General features: G+C 38.3%; 1 protein-coding gene across 1 annotated transcript in view; it reads right to left on the reverse strand.

Annotated features, from left to right (window-relative positions):
- DNAH5 (dynein axonemal heavy chain 5) overlaps window positions 1-20,993 on the reverse strand; it is a 252,364-nt gene that overhangs the window by 37,508 nt on the left and 193,863 nt on the right. Inside the window, exons 66-70 of the mRNA XM_025388138.1 lie at window positions 10,526-10,769; window positions 9,105-9,219; window positions 8,414-8,604; window positions 2,704-2,825; window positions 773-922 (exon numbers count right to left, since the gene is read on the reverse strand). Coding sequence (XP_025243923.1) covers window positions 773-922; window positions 2,704-2,825; window positions 8,414-8,604; window positions 9,105-9,219; window positions 10,526-10,769 — 822 coding nt within the window. The remainder of the gene's footprint in view (window positions 1-772; window positions 923-2,703; window positions 2,826-8,413; window positions 8,605-9,104; window positions 9,220-10,525; window positions 10,770-20,993) is intronic.

Genomic DNA, 20,993 nt, shown 5'->3' on the forward strand with positions numbered 1-20,993 from the left:
TACTCCATAAGTTTTTAACACTCCCTCTGGAGAATGAAGGGGAATATATCTTACATTCTATTATAAACCCAAGGCTATTGCTACTCCACAGCTTATTTGGAAAAGCCCTTAAGGAGTCAACCTGGGCTGATATCAGAGTTAAACTTTTCATCATAAAGGCAAGACACAAGTCCTTATAGTGGGTAAAGTCCCATGATACTAAGCCAGTAAATTAAAGGTCTTTAAACAGATGAATCATCTGGAGGCAGGATTCACATTTAAACCATATGTGAAATTCAGTTGTAAGACAACCTACTGACATCTAGAGCTGTGACATTCTTCTGGAGAAATGACTACAGTTTGGGCACACTGTCCTTCCCCCAGTCTCTTCACCCTAACGCCTTTATATTCTTCCTGCTTTCAGAAACACTGTTTTACTACCAGCAAAATGGAGCAGCCATATAATTTTTGATTGAATATAAAATGATATAAAAGAATAATGCATTACCCTTATGTTATACCTATATGCCAACCTTAGAATCATGGTTTTCTCATTTACTCCTATTGTAGCAGTCAGGTCAGAAAAAGTTACTAAATCACTTAGCCCAAACGTATGTCTCAATACATTCATTTGTGGTTTACTTTTCCATTTTTCACACATATTGCTAGAAAATCACAGAAGCCTACAAGAAAATTCTCACTGGAATTCACATTTTAAATACTTTTTTAATTTAAAAGAAAATTATCTTTAAAAATATTATCTCATTTTTCTCTTTAATACGGACTTTTTTACCTGGGCAATGGTTCTGTCCGGACACCAGGATCTAATAAGGAGAAGATGTCTGAAGCAGTCGAGAGATTTACCATAGGCGTTTGGAAGAGGTTCCTCCTCTGGGTTTTCCTTATCAAACCAAATTTTCCACATTTTCTCATTTCTTGATATCTGAAAATACCATGGGATAAAAAATGTGTCATGCCACCCAACAATCTTTCAGTAACAGGTCATAGACATGTTTCATCAAACCTCTGACCTCTCCAGATATGTGTAAATTATATTCCTTGGTTTTTTAATTTTATATTATAGTGTCAAAAAGTCTGATTGTCTAAAATCTAATATCATTTGCTCCAAAGTCAGTCTATATTAACATCAGCCTACAACTACATTTCAAAGTAGGGAGAGTCCTGGGATGTTTAATTTCTTCTTTGCCTTTGTGGTAACAAATTTGTAAAGAATACAACAAAATCAATGGAAACTCATTTTCATTATTTCAACAAAGTCTGATTTGCTCCACAAAATCTTCTCATGTCAGGAACCAAATCTCATTCACTAATGTTTCCTCATTTCCCAGGACCACTCCTGACACAAAAGAAGACATTTAATACATGTTTATTATTGAATGAACAGCTTTCTGATCAATACTCCATTAATCTAGAGTAATTGGAAATATGCCAGTTAATATCATCAAATGAATGATCAGACACCTGCTACCCTTAGGCAACTGGGAAAGAGTAAAAGGACATAGTACATTATCCTCTGCAGCTTAAAACACCAGAGAGAGGTAGGAATTACATAGTAAGCAGATCAGAAACACCGAACAAACAAATAATGTCTACAGATAAATATCATCTTATGTTCTCTGATATATTCCCTTTCATTAAGAGTTCAAATGTCTTTCCTGGGATATAATCAAGGGCAAATCATTCCAGGTTCATATTTAGAAAGTACCATGTAAGAATAAAAATAGTAACTTCTTTCAATCATGAAAGACTACTTAATATTGAGGGGTTTCATGCATAAGATATCATCTCCAGAAGGTAGCAACTTCAATATCAATTGTCTGGGCAAGGTTGCTGGGGGTAACTCTATAGGGGAATAACTCAAAAGAATGGTTTGTACCCCCAAGTACACAGTAGTAATAAAAAACATCACCAGTGATAAGCCAAAACATAAAAGTATAGCAGAACATAAGCAACTGGCCAACTTAAACTGGGGAAGTCAAGAACCAACTTTAAGATATTTCCTGGCCAAAAAAAAGGCTTCAACTTATAGCTGAATAAAGCCACCCTGCTGCCAATCCCATTTCTCTATGGTCACCTGATTTTCAAGAACCTGCTTCTTGGCTCGTCCCAATTTAATTCTCTATACCCAGCTTCCATGATTCCAGCACATGCAGAGTTCATCAGGAGCTGGCTGATTCTAGAAGGATGATTACTTCTAAAGACAAGAGGCCAAGTGCTTGCATGAGATTCATACCCAGATGCCTAACTAAGTCAAATAATGGGAAGAGCAGGAGGGGAAGAAGAAGAAGAGAGAGAGAAACAAGAGGCAAGAAAGGAAATTTAGCATTTAGAGGCAATCTGTTCTTATGTCTTTTCATTTAACCTTTAGAAAGAAGGAAACGCCTTTTTGAGTCTAATTATTTAATCAAATTGGATCTATCAGTTTTTCTACTTCTGGACCTCCGATTGGTGATACTAACATATGGCCCAGGATGATACTAGTTCAAGTTCCTGGGCACATTTCTTCCTGCAAGACCAGTTAATGATGAGCGGAGTATGCTTTATCAGAGTGTAGCTGAGCTTCAAGGAAGGTCAAGTACATGTAACACCATATTAAGAGTGCAATATTAAGAACTATCTCTCTTCCACAAATATTATATCTAGTGATAAATCAGAAAGCTGCTCAACTTGACATTAGCTTAAGTTAATTCAAAGCACTGTTACCTGGTCAAGGACATCTGAAAACTGTCTAAGTTTGCTAAGTTCCACCAAATTCAGCCACGTCATGTCCAGGATCCATTTTGATGGTTTTGGAGGACAAGCTTTAAGGTCTAATGAGGCACCTCCTTTAAAAGTAAACATTAAATTATCAGATTTTCCTTCCTTCACTGTAAAACAACCTATTTAGTAAAATTTGTATTAAACTATTTTAATTTCAATTACTTTACTACTTTTACTTTTTTAAGCACAGAAATATAAATCATAGTGAAAAACATGCAACATTTAATAAATCAATAGATACTTTTAGAAAAACCCATTTAATCACCAGTAATATAACTTTGGAATCAGGCAGATGCGGGATTCTGTCCTAGTCTTCCCTGGACAATGTCTGAGACAAACCATTTCATTTGTCTGGGTCTCTAATTCCAAATAAGTAAAATAAGAATAATTAAACCTGTGTCACGAGCGTCTGTGTAAAGTACACAAAACAGGATAGACAACATGGCAGAGGGTCACCAAATGAGCAACAATTGCCAATATTAAGAATTGCCCAATGTTAGCACAAGCTAATATTCAACAGATAATTAATCTAGAAAAGTTAGTAGTACTAGATGTGTTTGAAGGATTCTCTTCTATAAATCAGTATATTACTTACATCTACCTTGAACACACCCCAAGGGTTCCATGCTGTATCACTTATGTCTGTGGTTATACCCTAAGTTAATCACAACAAACATTTCCATTTGGTTCTGACCCTTATCTTTTTGCTGATGATTTACCAAAGCTCATGTAACCCACATAACTCTGACAGTAATGTAAGAAAAATGACACCTTAAAAATGTTTTTGTTGCCCACTTCAGAACAATTGAATGTGTGAGCAATTGTATTTTAAGAAAGAGTTAGGAAGTCTTCTCTAGGATAAAATATACTGTTTAATAAATACCATCTATTGAAGAATATCGAGGAAAATATGCTCTATGCATTATTCTTTTTTTTTTTTTTTTTTTCTTTTGAGACGGAGTCTCATTCTGTCACCCAGGCTGGAGTGCAGTGGCGCAATCTCGGCTCACTGCAAGCTCCGCCTCCCAGGTTCACGCCATTCTCCTGCCTCAGCCTCCAGACTAGCTGGGACGACAGGCACCCGGCACCATGACCAGCTAATTTTTCATATTTTTAGTGGAGATGGGGGTTTCACCGTGTTAGCCAGGATGGTATCAATCTCCTGACCTCATGATCCGCCCACCTTGGCCTCCCAAAGTGCTGTCTTTTTTCTTTTCTTTTCTTTTCTTTTTTTTGAGACGGAGTTTCACTCTTGTTGCCCAGGCTGGAGTGCAATGGCGTGATCTCGGCTCCCAACCTCCGCCTCTCAGGTTCAAGTGATTCTCCTGCCTCAGCCTCCCAAGTAACTGGGATTACAGATACGCACCACCATGCCTGGCTAATTTTGTATTTTTAGTAAAGACAAGGTTTCTCCATGTGTTTCAGGCTGGTCTCGAACTCCTGACCCCAGGTGATTTGCCTGCCTCAGCCTCCCTCCCAAAGCACTGGGATTAAAGGCGTGAGCCACCGTGCCCAGCCTATGCATTATTCTTAAAATGATAAAATCAATCCATTTGGCCACTTTAAAAACCTTTGAGCAGAGTAGGTTATAAACAAATGATAATACTCAAGATATCCATTGAGCTAATCTCTATTTTATCCAGGCATCTTGTACACTACTAAATTGTTATTTTTTGCCAAATCCATCATAATGTATTTACAATGAGGTAAGTATGGTCTTGAAGCCAATTTGATGAAAATACTGTAAATATTTGCATAAATTTTAACACCAGTGAGCAAAGACCTAAAGACAATGCATTGTGTTGAATAAAATGTTGCACCTTAGCAACTGCCCATTTTCCAACAAACTGAAAAGAATAACACACCCACCAGAGGGTTAGGGAAAGGCTATTCACGAAAAGGAAAGAGTGTTCCTCGCAGGCCAGAGTATTATTCGTTGTTTATGAGTGGGTAACTATGTTTTGACTAACCTGCCCGCTCCCAAAGTACACAATTAGGCACAAATAGTGATTGTAACTTGGGGGAGAGGACATATTCCTGAATAACGTGGTAACAAATTAAATAGACCCTTGAAAGATAAATAGCTGAGAAAGGAATAATTTGAAATAGTTGTCCAGATGATTGAGAATTGTGCTGTTCCCTTGTTTTCTCAAACTCTTGCTTTGAAAAAAAAAAAAAAAGTAAGTTTGGGTTTTTATCATAATACTTTGTGAAAATGATACACGCTTACAATGAAAGTTTTATACAAGCTATGCCACACAATCGTAAATTGTCACAGCTAAGGCAGACTTAGAGACTAATCTAGGCTGAGCCTTTCCCATCTTAGAAATGACTAAAAGACCAGCATCAAAACACCACTGAGGTCAAGAACAGTGGCCCACATATGTAATCCCAGGACTTTGGGTGGAAAGGCAAGAGGATAGCTTAACCCAGAAGTTTGAGATCAGCTGGGGCAACATAATGCGACCTCATCTCTACAAAAAATTTAAAAGTTAGCTGGATGTACTGGCATGAGCTTGTAGTCCTAGTTACTCAGGAGGATCACCTAAGCCCAGGAGTTTGAGGTTACAGTGAGCTGTGATTGCACCACTGCACTCTAGCTTGGGTGACAGAGCAAGACTCTGTCTTTAAAAAAAAAAAATTGAAATCTGTTGTAGTTAGTGGGCTCAACAGCCACTACAATAGAATATCATATTCTAGGAGGCATTCTGCTTATAAACAACTGAGATTTATTTATCACAGTTCTGGAGGATGGGAAGTCCAAGTTCAAGGCACCAGTGATTTGGTGTCTGGTGAGAGCTCACTTCTGGTTCATAGAAAACCATATTCTCACTGCAATTCTCACGTGGTGGAGGATTTAGGGTCTCTCTTGAGCCCTTTTTGTGTGTGTGAAAGGGTGTCTCGCTCTTGTCACCCAGGTTGGAGTGCAGTGGCATGATTTCGGCTCACTGCAACCTCCACCTCCCAGATTCAAATGATTCTCCTGCCTCAGCCTCCCGAGCAGCTGGGACTACAGGTGTGAGCCACCACTCCTGGCTAATTTTTTTTTTTTTTTTTTGTATTTTAGTAGAGACGGTGTTTCACCATGTTGGCCAGGCTGGTCTTGAACTCCTGACCTCAAGTGATCTGACTGCCTCGGCCTCTCAAAGTGCTGGGATTACAGGCTTGAGCCACCATGCTCTGTGTAAGAGAGGCGAGCCTCCCTTACAAGATCATCAATCCCTTATCATGACTCTACCCCTACTACCTAATCACCTCCCAAAAATCCCTCCATCTCATGCCATAACTTGGGGTTTAGGTTTTCAGCATATGAATTTTATTGAGATACAAACATTTGCACCATAACACTATCTAAATAACATTTTAAATTATGTTAAATGATTTTAAAGTCCTTACAGAGAGAGTTTATATCACCAGGTAGCTCTCATCAACCTAACGAATGAAGGGCAGATTTGCAACATAATCCTGCTCCAAAGTTTCCTCTGAAACTGTCTCATGAAGCAGTGTTATAAACAGCTGTTGAAAGCCAAAGACCCAAGACAACCAGTCCAACCCATACAAGCATCAGACTAATCAAAATAACTAAAGTGCTGAAGATAATATAAAGATGCCCATCATTTGCTAAGCATATCTTATGTATCAGGATTTGCATAAATTGTATAAATTCTCAATAATCCTACTATGTAGATTTTACTATCCTTGTATTACAGATGAGGAAACTGGAGCTTGAAAAGGATAAATGACCTTCTCAAGATCACTCATCAAGAAAGTGACAAAGCCAACAGATATTTTAACTCTCAACTTCCTAACTCTAAATCTTATGTTTGCTATCATCAAGACAAACTGTGATGTGCTTCACAGCATTTCAACAAGAGCTGGACACTCTGTTCGAAGTTATTTCTATGTGGAAATACATTTCATACCTGAGTTGAGAATGACAGGAACAACAATCCATTGAAAAGCTCTAGAAACTGGGGACTAGAGTCACTGAGTCCAGAAATCAGTAACATATTAAGGGTTCACCAAAGAAGGCAATTCTTACATCTACACATCTTTCTCTCCAGATACTCATCTGCCAATTATTCTGATTTAGGAAATTTGGAAAATAAAGTTCATATATAGCTAAAGAGTAAATCTTTAATAGTTACAGACAATTAAAGAGAGATTGTCCATAATTTAACCATTTCTAAGTTCAAATCTAAACAGATGAGTCTTTGTTGCTACTATAAGATACATGTATATACACATACATATGCATATGTATATGTATATGAATACGAAAATGCATTTGCATATGTAAGACTATGGACCTATAACCCCCACCAGGGCACAGCACGTGCATATCCACATTCCTTCCCTTCTGTTCCCCTAGGGGTCATCTTCAAGTTCCCCTACAAATCTACTCTCCATGTTAAGCATGAAAATCTCCTGCTAGATAAAATTATGTCTTATTTTTAAAGAATTGGTTTAGCAAGGCATACTAGATGAATCTATTTAGACCCTGGCTTCATTTTCATAGCGTTATGGGATGAATATTGGGTCTCCCCAAAACTCATAGGTGGAAACCCTGTATCTCAGTTCTGATGGTCCTGGGAGGTGAGGCCACTGAAACATAATTATGATTAGATGAGATCATGATGGTGGAGCCCTTAGGAATGGGATTAGTGCCCTTATAATAGTCACTAGAGAGCATGCTTCCTCTTCTCCGCTCCCCGGCATGTGAAGATGCAATGAGAAGACAGTTGTCTACAACACAGAAGAGGCTCCTCACTACAACCCACTGTGCTGCACCCTGATCTGGGACTTCCAACTTCTAGAACTGTGAAAAATAAATGTCTGTTGTTTATTAGCCACCCAGTCTATAGTAATTTCTTATAGTATTGAGAATTAAGACACACAGTTACTTCAAATACTGTTTTCAAGACATTCAAGAATGTGATAGTGAATTTATGTTTTCCAGCCTTCCACTGGGCTGTTTCATTTGAATGACTCAGTGGACCTGGCTGTGAGCAACCCTTCAGTACATGCAGAATAAATCATCCACAGGATGAGCTGCACAGTGTCCTCATCTGCTTCACTCATCACCCAGTTACTTTGTTTTATTTTCATCACACCAGCCTCACTCTACCAGAGACCCTGATGCCATCCCTTCTGCTTCAACCCTCTTCCCCTAAATGTCCCCATGGCCAGCACCTCCTGCTCTTTCAGGTCTTTGCCCACTTACCAATCTCTTAGGAATGCCACCCCATTAAATACTCCACTTAAAGCTTGAAGCTTCTCCCACCTCACATGCCCTGTAACTTCCCACCCCTCTCATCTTGCTCTGTTTTCCATAGGACTTACCATCTTCCCACTCACTATAAAATTCATTGATTATTTTACTATTTTTTTCTGTACCCTCCCTAAATCTATATATGCTTTTCAAGGGTTTTTGTTCACTGACATGCCCCAAATACCTATTCCATGCCCAGGTATACAGTAGGTCCTCAATAGATAGTTATCACTCAAGAAAAGAACAAGTAAAATATCTCATCTAAATGCAATCTTACATAATGCAAGGAAATTGTTATAACCAAAAAATGTACTGCAAAGGGTTTTCACAATAACTCCTCCATCTGCACCTGTGTGCTATAGTCTGTATTCTTATACTGACCTTTAATAAGAGTGAGAAACTCTTCATGCTTGACTCGGTTCCTCTGGATGTCAATCTTTAGGGTAAGCAACAAGGTGAACAGGAATTTGTGCTCCTCGTACAGCCCTCGGGCAGCATACTTATAAACCTCGTAGGTCATGTGCTCAATGATATTAGCAATCCTCTTGCTTGTAATTGGGCTCTTGACAGACCTGGTGAAGATAACATTTATATCGGGCTTATCCCGCTGCCCTTTTCAAGTGTCTGTAAAAACAATTGTCTTTAATGGAAAATAAGTAACTTTGGAGGAAGAATACTTATTTTTACACATCAAGAGTAAGCCTCCTAAATCTAAAATAACAAGCATGCTCTCAACATGAAATAACATAACAGAATCCTGAATGTTGCCTAAATCAATTCCACCTGCAGGGCATTATTACTCACAACAAGATCTCGGGAATTTTCTTGTTTAACAGAAACACACGAAGACAAAGGAATCAAATCAATGGATAAATAGTTGGCAGAGTTTTCTCTGGGCATAAAATGGTGAACCAGAATGATTTGTTAATACATTGGTAATTACACTGATCTGAGATTTAAAAAAAAAAGAAAAAGACTCTTACTAACAAAGGGGAAGGAAGCTATAAATGTAATGTCATTATTTTGGTGCACAGATCTAGAATTCAGCTTAGCTTCCTGAGTACTGACGTACCTGGCTAAGGAAAGGTCAAACAAGCCCAGAAACTGGTGAAGCGAAGTCTGATACATCTCATTAACCAAGCGCATCTCGGTAATGAGGAAGTAGAGGATGCTGCCCCGTGTAGCCACTGGAAGACAAAGAGCAAGGTTGCATGTGCTACGAAAGAGGAAAATAAATGACCCATGCAGAGAGACCAGCTTAAACTCTAAATGAAAACAACAACTTTTATTTTTATATCTTATCAGTGGCTGCCTACCAGATATGGGATACAAAGCGATACTCACTTATTAATATATTTATTTCTTATTTACAACATTTTGTAAGTAGTCAGCTATTTGTATTTATTAAATGGCACTTCTCATTTTAGAATCTCTAGACCCCTCGTAAAAATATTTTTTCTATTTTTACTGCAGGTAGAAAAGACAACCAAAGAAATTTCAAAGGTTGTGTGTTTAACACCCAGCAAGCGAGGTAGCCATTAGGGACCTCATCCTTAAGTTTCAGCAAGAAGCCATGCCTAACCTGGGCTTCAAGTCTGGAAAACGACCCATTGCAAAGATGATGCTTCTGCCTCTCTATCAATAAATGACAGTTTAATTATTATTAGTATTATTTTTGATACAGAGTTTGCTTCTTGTCCCCAGGCTGCAATGGCGCGATCTCGGCTCACTGCAACCTCCGCCTCCCGGGTTCAAGTGCAGTAGCCTTGAGTAGCTGGGATTACAGGTGCCCACCATCATGCCTGGTTAATTTTTTTTTGTTTGTATTTTCAGTAGAGACAGGGTTTTGCTATGTTATCCAGGATGATCTCGCCACGTTGGCCAGGCTTTTCTCAAACTCCTGACCTCAGGTGATCAGCCCACCTCAGCCTCCCAAAGTGCTTGGATTACAGGCGTGAGCCACCACGTCCGGCCGATTATTTGTTAAAAGGAATAATAAAATACTAAAAGATAGCCAATCCAACTGAATTATTTAGCAGGCTTTTCTTGTACAAGGCCAATTTGCAAATTGGTGGCTGAGGATGAAAATCTCCCATGAGACCACAGAACTACCTTCCTAATACAAAAACTATAAACAAAATACCAACATAGTGTTACCAAACAACAAACAACTGGGCACTAATTCCTCAGATTTCACTCATTTGCAGTCATCAGATTTTTTAAAATTCTCCTTCTTTACTTTCTAACATCAAAACAAGTTCATGAGAACCTTAAAGGATTTACTAACATGAATGACAAGTACTCAGAAAATGGATACCATTATAAAAATTTTTGACCTCCATTTTACTGAATATTTGCCAACAGAAATTCCACAAAACACCTCCACTTTGCATAATCATTTGTATAACTCCCTCACATCCTTCCATTTCTCTAATTCTCGTTCCTCTCTCATTTCATTTTCCAGTGACATTTGTCTTTCATTACCAAACTCACCAGGTCTGTATTCCTCCCGGGCTGAGTTAATTTGAACTTCTGTCTCAGCAGAAATTTCTAGCTTCTGTGTCACCTCCTCGGCTGTCCTTTTTGTGTTACTCAGCACAACAATGAGACTCTTGTCTTCTACCAGGGACCCCTGGGTACTTGTCAGGCGGTAAAGCAAGTTATCTTCTAGTTCCTTCATTCTTCTTTTGTTTGCAGTTACATCTTCCATCAGATGAGTTCTTTCTTTCTCCAATTCCTATTAGTTTGCACAAATATATTTTCTACCTCAATTAACAACTCCTATTGAGTATTCCTTAAGACATTAACCTACATGGCTGCTTTCAAGTTCCTGTACTGTATTTATTATAATCAACTGCAGGAAATATGGACATCAAAAAAGGAGAAGGGCTGGGCACAGTGGCTCACACCTGTAATCCCAGCACTTTGGGAGGCAGAGGTGGGCAGATCATTTGAAGTCGAAAGTTTGAGACCAGCCTGGCCAACATGGTAAAACCCCGTCTCTACTAAAATACCAAAAAAATAAAAATAAAAATAAAAAAAATAGCTGGGCGTGGTAGCGCATACCTGTAGTCCCAGCACTTTAGGAGGTGGAGGCAGGGGAATCATTTGAGGTCAGGAGTTTGAGACCAGCCTGGCCCACATGGTGAAACCCTGTTTCTACTAAAATACAAAAAAAATTAGCTGGGCGTGGTGGCTCATGCCTGTAGTCCCAGCTGCTTGGGAAGCTGAAGCAGGAGAATCCCTTGAACCAGGGAGGTGGAGGTTGCAGAGAGCCGAGATCATGCCACTGCACTCCAGCCTGGAAGAAAGAGTGAGACTCTATCTAACATAAAATAAAATTAAAAATAAAATTTTTAAAAAATGTAGAGGAGAAGTAACAGAGGAAGGAAGAATAGGTGCCAAGCAACATGAAACCAGCAAAAAATACTACCAGCATCCTTCTAATCACCCATTTATTTTCTAAAGTCAAATCAGTTTCAAGTGATTGCTGTGATTATATTTAACATTATACATATAATCTTCTTTTGAAGGGGACATATATTTGAAAACAAAGATATATATCTGATTATATAGGTTTACTTCTGTCTACTTTCTTAAGACAGTTCCATTATTGTTTAAATGTGTTATTTCAAACTTGCTAATTGAAAAAGTATCCAAGTCTGTGAAAAACTACTCTCCGAAATCTTAGGCAAGCAACTTGAGCTGCAACGCGAGCACGTTTAAATTGAAAAGTCTTCTTGGCCTGCTGTTGTCTCCAAGAGCAGAAAAGTTTTGCATCTTTTCTGAGGGAGCTTTGTAGACAGCTGGGAGAGTGAAGCCTTGGAAGACTATTATCCTTATTGGCCATTTCTTCCTCTTGGCAGCTTGGAAAGGGAGAGATAGAGGAAGAGGAGGAAAGAAAAGATGGAGCTGGTGGCAAGGGTGGGGGAAGGAGAAATACGTGTGACACCAAGCAAGCCACAGGAAGAGGAAGCCCAAAGGCAGGGAGACAAAAGAGAAATATGCTTCTGGCACCAAGTCAAATTGTACATGGATATCAACTTGCTATCCATGAGAAAGACTCTATCTGTGATGCTAAAGAAAAGAATCTAAAATGGAAAGAACAATAAATAAGTGACATTTGCAAATTTAAAATGAAACTTATGTATTAAGAGAGTTTATTTGAAGAGCTTCCTGGATATGGAGTCCATTGACAATTTGCGCACATTTAACTGCATTTATAATGTACAATTCATTATAAATAAAATATGGGGAAACTAGGTAAGTGCAGGTGACAAACAGCAAAATCACAGGAGAGCATGTTTGACAGTTCCACTGGACTCACGGCAGCTACCTGAATGTATGGTACCAAGCTGAAATCTCTAGATCAGCTTCAGAAATGTATATTCTCAATTGGGTACTCTGGATATGACTCAGTAGGTAATATGGTTTGACTCTGTGTCCCCACTCAAATCTCACCTTGAATTGGAACCCCCATAATCCCCATGTATCAAGGGTGGGAACAGATAGAGGTAATGGGGTCACGGGGGTAGTTTCCCCCACACTGTTCTCATAACAGTGTGTGAATTCTCACAAGATCTGATGGTTTTATAAGCATCTGGCACTTCCCCTGCTTGCACTCACTCTGTCCTGCCACCCTGTGAAGAAGGTGCCTGCTTCTCCTTTACCTTTCACCATGATTGTAAGTTTCCTGAGGCCTCCCCAGCCATGCAGAACTGTGAGTCAATAAAACCTCTTTCCTTTATAAATTACCCAGTCAGGTATTTCTTCATAGCAGTGAGAGAATGGACTAATACATTAGGTTTTATAGATTCTACTCCCTATTGAGAGAGCCAGAAATCTAAAGTGATGCAGTGATGAATCATATGAAAGCATATAAAACATAATGGACTACTCACTGATTACATGATTAATTACACAATTTACCTTTGTTATGATCCAGTGTGCACACAAACGTGGAGGGAAAGGAGAGGCCAGACCTAGCCCAAACTGTCACTGTTAACCATTACGCAAGTTCTTCCCTTTAGTGGCTCTTACAATTATTCATTTTTAGTACTTAGTTTATGCTTACAAGAAACTTATCCCCATACTACTCCACGAATTACATCTTGTTTTAAACTCTATTGCTATGTTGATAACTCCCAAGTTTATATCTCAGCTTCAGATCACACCTCCTTTCAACATCTCCATTGGGACATCTAAGAGACGTCTCCTACTTAGCACCATCAGCAAAACAAAACGTCTGATCCTCCCTTGAAACCTGCTCCACCTCAGCCTTCCACAGCCTGGCAAATGGCAACACTATTCTTCCAGATGCTCTGGCCAAAACTTTTGAACCCTGCTTGGTCATTTTCTTTTCCTCAAATTCAACAACAAATTCATTGGCAAGTTCTATCATCTCCACCTCAAAATGAGATTCAGAATCTAATCATTTCTCACTCCCTCCACTATCACCACCCTGGTTTAAACTATCATCGTCACCTCCCCTCTAAATTAGGAGGTCTAAACAGGTCTCCCTACCCCCGGCCTTACCCGCCGGTCTACTTCCAGCCCAGCAGTCAGAATGATGCTACTAAAACATACTTCCTTTCTCAAACCCCTCCAATGGCCAATCTTTCCACTCAGGGTGAAAGGTAAAGACCTTACCAAGGCCTCTAAGGCTCTACCAAGCTGCCCCCTCCTTCATTACTGCTGGGACCTCATTTCCTACTTCTCTCCCATTTTTCACTTTGCTCCAGTCACACTTGTTATTTCCTACATCAGTGGTTTTCAAATTTCAGTGCATGAGGATCACCTGGAAGGCTTGTGCTACAGGCTTGGAACAGCATCTGGGAATTTGCACTTCTAATCCCATGTGATGTGGTGCTGCTATTCCAGGAAACATACTTTGAGACTCACTGTCTTAAACCCATAAAGAACTCTCTTGCCTCAGGGCCTCTGCATTGGCTGCTGCTCTGTCAGGTCTGTTCTTCTTCCAAATAACTCACTTTCTTCCCTTACTCAAGTCTTCCTCAAATGTCACATTCTCAGTGAGCCCCACCGTGACCACCCTCTTTAAAATGCTAGCCCACCAGCTGACTCTCCAGCTCTCCTGCTCACCAATGTCTGTACTTTTTATGGCATTTACCACCTTCTAACATAATACATAAATTATATGTTATGCTCCAGGGATAGTTTGGTCTTCGAGTCTATTTTGTTCGTTGATAAATTCTCCAGTCAGAGAAACAAAGCCTGGTACATAGTAGGCACTCAAATAACACTGCAAATTGAATGACTAAATGTTGCATCTGTTTTCAAATTGATAAACAGAAACACACAGTGAACTGGAAAGTCTAGTCTTTGTGCTAGAAATACAGATGTGGAAATGCTCAGTCTCTGAAAACCATGACGTTAAAAATAAAGGACGTGCTAACAAAACTGCATGAAGGCAAACAGCGAAGACCAGTGGCCTCGGCTTTATGTTTCAGCCAGTTCATCACCATTGATTTGGTAAGAGTTGGTAAGACCCCACCAGACTCTCAGCTCACACTCTGAGCACAGTGAATCAGGTCTGGGGCCAGTCGAGGAAAGGAAGAATTCCCTCTTTAAGCAAAACAAAAGTTCAGGATTTGTATCAATTCTTAATTCTTGAAGATGTAGCAACTCAAGCAAAACCTGCTCTTATCATCTTTGTTTCCATCTGTTATCTGGTTACATACGAAAGCTCCCTTAGTGGTTATTTCAATTCATTGATTCACGAGATGAGAATTTCAAATTTCAGAAAATGTAGAAATGAGTACAAACAAGTGACATTTAATGGCTGCTATAAAATTCATTTCCATAAGCAGTTATAATAAAAGCCTTCACATTATGGTTGTACTAGGAAATAAAAGTGATAATGAAAATTCGAGCAATTTTTACTGCCACATTTATAAATATCACACACTATCACTATCATTTCTGAGTTCCTAAAGGTGAGCATTTAAAGGTCTTCACCTGAAGACAGGTAAGGGAAGAAATGTAAAGCAGTAGGAAGACTGATGGTTTTGACATCAGGAAGACATACGTTTGAATTATAGCTCTCAACACCCATCAGTTACATGACATTTGCCATGTTTTAAAACTCCGCAGGCCTCAGTATTTTCATCCACAAAACGTATGTAAAAACCGCTCATAGGATGATGGTGAAGATATCGCCAGTAATGCAGCTAAGGTACTGGCTAGATTATGATAACTGCTCAAAATGTGTCTTCCCTTCCATCTTCTCCCTTGATTCATTTCTGGCCGACTTTTCAGAAGCATGATAATGCTTATTGTAAAAACAAGAAGTTTGAAAAATCAAGTCGAAATGTGGCACAAAGTAAATGATAAATGATACTTTGAATTTCACATATTATCATGGAAGTGCATAATAAAGTAGCTGAAAAGGGATAAGGAGAACTTAGAATGCTGAGGACAAATGCTTTCGTGTCAACTGGGAATGAGAGCATGGACTGTCAAACTCAAAAGCAGCACCAGGTCTTATCAATTCTTCCTGCACACAAACCTTTATCTTCTGCCCATTTTTTCAATCACATAACCACTGCCCTACTTGAGAATTTACTTGTCATTCATGGACTACTCTAACAAAGCTGGTCTTCCTGCTGATGCTTTTCCACTCATAGTCACTCAGGAGATCTCCCTTACCTATTTCGAAAGGTCCAAAATTCTCAACATAGTTGGCAAAACCTGTCACAATCTACTTTTCTAATCTTATTTCTACTTGAGAACTATGGAATTGAGGTTAAAATCATGACTCCATGTTCCTTATGAAACAAATATTAATAAAATAAACATAGTAATGATGTATACGATGAGTGGCAAACCATTCAATTCTTGATAAAAAAAAATAGTAACTAAAAAGATTGAACATTATTAAGATGGTTGTGGTCAATTTAATATCATTGTTAACAAATTTGTTGATTAAAGTAATTGCCTATATTCCCAAAGGATTAAAATAAAGCTAAGAAGTACATTTCCCCAAAGTTTGAAATGGATGAAAATAAAATATACTAAGTAAATAGTATAATTTAAAGTACTATTTGGAATCTCAAAAGCAATCTGTATATAAAATAGAAACAAGTGGCCAAATACATGGGCACTAGAAAGTTATTGGCAAAAGAAAGGTTATCTGAGAAAAAAAAAAACAGAACAATCGTTGCTTGCTTTTCGTTCAAGGTTAAAAGATTGAAAACCTACTTAGGGATATGGTTATAAGCATATTTTCATTTATATGGCTGATTTAAACATATTTGTATTAAACGATTACTTTCATTGCACCAATTCATAAGAAGAAGATAAGACTCAGATTACTATGATGAGGCAAAGTTAATCAAAATAATTTTATCCGTAAATCTCTTTCCCACCAAAAGGATTATCTTCCAGCAGGCAGATAGATAGATAGATAGATAGATAGATAGATAGATAGATAGATAGATAAAAAAGTAAAGATTTGCACTAAGTATTCTATATAAATTCTAAGACTACAATGTAAAATTCTTATATAAATGGTGACATATTCCAAAGGGAATTTTAAAAGTACGAAATAGATCAAAGATCTAAAAGTAAGACCTGAAACTATAAAACTACTAGAAGAAAACATAAAGGAAATGCTTCAGGACACTGGTCTGGGAAAAGAGTCTATGAATAAGATCTCAAAAGCACAGGCAACAAAAGCCAAAACAAACAAATAGGGTTATATCAAAAAGCTTCTGCACAGCAAAGGAAACAATCAACAGAGTGAAAAGATAACTTGCAAAATGGAAACAAATAGTTACAAGCTATTTATCCAAGAGGGGATTAATATCCTGAACATACGAGGAACTCAAACATCTTAACAGAAAAAAAATCGATTAAAAAATATGTAAATTATCTGAACAGACATGTCTCAAAACACATAAAAATGGCCAAGAAATATATGAAAAAATTCTCAACATCACTAATCATTGGGGAAATGCAAATCAAAACCAAAATGACATACCATCTCACCCCAGCTGGGTTGGCTATTATCAAAAAGTCAAAAAATAACAAACCCTGGTGAGGATGCAGAGAAAAGGAAACTGTTAAACACTGTGGGTGGGAATGTAAACTAATACAACCACTATGGAGAACAGTATGGAAGTCCCTCAAAAAACTACACACACAGATACACACACTGAAACGAACAGAACTACCACATGATCCATCAATCCCACTACTGGGCGTGTACTCAAAGGAAAGGAAATCAGTGTATTGAAGACATGTCTGCACCCCCATGTTTACTGCAGCACTATCCACAATTGACAAGACATGGAATTAACCTAGGTGCCCAACAACAGACGAATGGGTGAAGGAAATGTGGTATACGTACACAATGGAATACTATTCAGCAATAAAAAAGAATAAAATCCTGTCATTCACAGCACCATAGATGGAACTGGAGGTCATTATGCTAAGTGAAATAAGCTAGGAACAGAAAGTAAAACACTACATATTCTCACTCACATGTGTAAGCTAAAAAAAAAAATGTTGATCTTATAGAAGTGAAAAGCAGAACAGAGGATACTAGAGGCTGGGAAGGGTGGGGGAAAGGGTGAGAGAGGGAGAGATTTGTTAAGATACAAAATTACAGCTAGATAGGATGAATAAATTATAGTGTTTTATAGCATTACAGGATGACTGTACTTAATGATTATAATGTATTACATAATTTCAAATAGTTCGAAGGAGAATATTGCATGTTCCCAACATAGAGAAATGATCAATGTTTGAGATGATGGATATGCTAATTACCCTAATCTGATCACTATACATTATACTACGGAAATATCGCTATGTACCCCATAAACATGTACAATTACTATACATCAATTAAAAATAAAATAAAAATTTACATGTACAGGGTGGTTTGGTAAAATTTCGTGAACATGGCATTTGTTAATTAAATGATTTTTTACTGTAAGTAGCTTAAAGAAGCCAATGAAAACTAAACTTATTTGTGTACATAAACTGCATTTATAACCAAAGTTTTGAAATCAGTAACAGACAAATGGCAGCCAAAGTTCTCATTCTTAAAGGTATAATACAGGCTCCATTACCAAATATCATTTCTCTTATTAAACAAGATAACTCAGAAAGAGATTTCTTTTTCCTCCACCAACAGTGAGCTGGTGATAATGATGTCTATTTAATGTCCTTCTTAAATTACTTCCCATGTCAGTTTCACCAAGTTCAGGAACTTGTACCTCAAAAGGAAATCACACACTTGTTTGCTCATCCAGAATTCTGAACAATGATGATCCCTGAGGCCTTGTATTGTGTGACCAATAGGAGCTGTTGATCAACACTGGCATTTTTCTCCCAATGGAACATAGATTTTTTTTAAGTTTCTATTTTATTCTCTATGATCCAAGTGAGAGTAAGTCTAAGAGATTTGGTTTCTATAAAGGAAGGTTGTTGTAGGCCTACTGGTTTCCTGCCTGTTCAAAATGGTCTAGATACATCACCTTCTGGTAATAGCAGCAGAATGTCCAACTCTACTCACAGGTACATCAGATAAACAACTGGATATAGCCTTGATGTGAATTTGAACAGCACATGCATTTAAAATGACTGTCTTGAAGCACACAGAAAATATAAACTCTGTTAAAATTCACGCTTCCTTGCATTCAGATGCTCTAAGGTTTCCATGTGTTTCTGAAGCAAACAAACCTGGAGGTCTAGCAGGTGTACAACTGAGCATTCATGCGACCCAATTATGTGTGATAATAAGGTCCCTCATTGCCCCTGTATCCCCAGGACACAGAACAACTGATTAATTTTTGGAGTCAAAGACGTGTCTTTCCGTTGCATGAACAATTACCGTTCAGAGCCTCCTTTCAACAAGAAGAACCAACAAACCTAAGTCGTCATGACTCATCCCCACTGAAGAGACTCAGCCTTTGTTTCAGCCCCACATTCCTCAGATGGTTTCCAACATCAACTTCCTATTCTGTGTGGGATATCCTATCCCTTCCTGTGTGTACTCTTCCTAGTGTCCATAGACCTCCTTAAATCAATAAAATTTCAAATTGATATTTTATATTTATAATCACCCAAGAAGTGAGATTATAGTCAGAGAGAATGCATTGTCACTGAAGTCAAAGGAATAATTTGGACTTTAAAACACTGATATATCTGTGTTCATAAAGCACAGACATAAGACTCTTTTCAATAGAGTAACTAGACTATAGGAAATGGCCCAAAAGCAGCAGGGATCAACTCAGACCCATTTGCACCACCCAGATTGAGAAGGTCCAGCAGTGTTAGCAGATTCAGGAATATGCTGGGAAGTGAAGAAGTTGCAAAATAAAAGCCCCTTAGAATAAGCATACTGCTGAAAATCCATCAAAATTAAGCCCAGCAGCTCGCTTCTTCTATCACAAGACCTCATTTTGGGAACAAAATAAATAAAGGTTAGGTGTTATAATGTTGTTCACATTATAAAAGAAAACGAGTGTCTGTTATTATGAAAGAAAAAAAATGAGTCAGAACAAAATAAATAAAGGTTAGGTGTTATAATGTTGTTCACATTATGAAAGAAAAAAAAATGAGTGTCACATTATTCTGGCTGATCATTTTGTAAGAATTATTTACTGTGAGCCCAGAACAGATTCTGATAATGAGATGATATTAAACGAGTAATTTTCTCAAGACACTCAATTTTCCTAAGAAGTAAGAAACAGCCTGGTCCTGCATCCACACTGGCTGTTCAGGGTTGCTCCACGTGTTTTCAAATGAGCTTAACAAGCTCCTTATCTCATCTTAAACCTCTGCTACAGGAATTAAGGCCCAGGGATGGGTTATTTTTGTTGTTGTTGTTGCTGTTGTTGTGTTTTGCTGCAATCCAAGTCTGTCAGATCCAATTATTTGTTCCAAGGAGACTGTATTCATTCAGTTGAATATAAGAAAACCAAGGACAAGAATATTATTCAAACTGCTATAGGGCCTCTTATCTCCATGAAGCCAAGGCTACAGGTGGAAGGACAGTCTCAAATACCAGTGACAGAGGTGGCCCAAAAGACCCTCAGGAACTCCCACTTGCTCAAGGTCACATGCTATTGCTCAAGAATCCCAGTTCTGCCTGAAGTAATTATTCGACAATGCTAGATTTCCTCCACCACCTCTATTGAGATTTAACTTGAGACTCAAAAACTAAGCAAGTACATATTTTGAAGGCTGTCATTACCACAACAGCAACTCAGTGGCAGGAATCAGAATCAGCATCTGCCATTCTGAGATCACTCAACCATGTGAATTTATGAAGCTGGATTAAATGCTCCTAATGCAGCTTCCAACTTTATGACCCTGTGATTCATGAGCTATAAATTAACAATAATGTTCAGGAAAAGAGAAGGGAGAGAGAAGGAGAGGAAGTGGAGGAGAAAGAGATAGACATGTAGTAGGCTCAGAAGGGCAAGCACCGTACAACACACAGAAAAGGTACAGAGAAGGGGAAGGACAGACCCCGAAGACTTTGCTGACTGTATTAACATAAATAATCTTCAGGTCAGCATAGAAGGTGTCACTAAGTTAACTAAACTCCTCATTATTATTGAACCCAGGAGTAAATCAATAGCAACGTTAAGAGTTCATGCAGTTTCACCATAACATTCCCATTAAAATCTTCCACGTTTCTTTGCTGAAGCCTCACGTGTTCCCTAGAGAAAATGCTCACTCAAAAGAAGGAAGTTTACAAATGTGTGGCCATTTTTCATTGAGCATTAGGTTATCCCATAAAACAGAAGTAAAGAAGGCATATGTGGAGTTATGTTTCATTAGCACAGTTACGTAAGTAGTCTTCAAAAGTTACAGAGTGAAACTCAGGTGTCACGAACTTCTGTCTTCTCACATCAGACCCTGTCAGGACATACTACAGGGCTCTCTTAGATCACAAATGAGAACTAACAATACTGTTTGTTAT

The sequence above is a fragment of the Theropithecus gelada genome, chromosome 6 (genome assembly GCF_003255815.1).
Source record: "Theropithecus gelada isolate Dixy chromosome 6, Tgel_1.0, whole genome shotgun sequence".
NCBI classification, from domain to species: domain Eukaryota; kingdom Metazoa; phylum Chordata; class Mammalia; order Primates; family Cercopithecidae; genus Theropithecus; species Theropithecus gelada.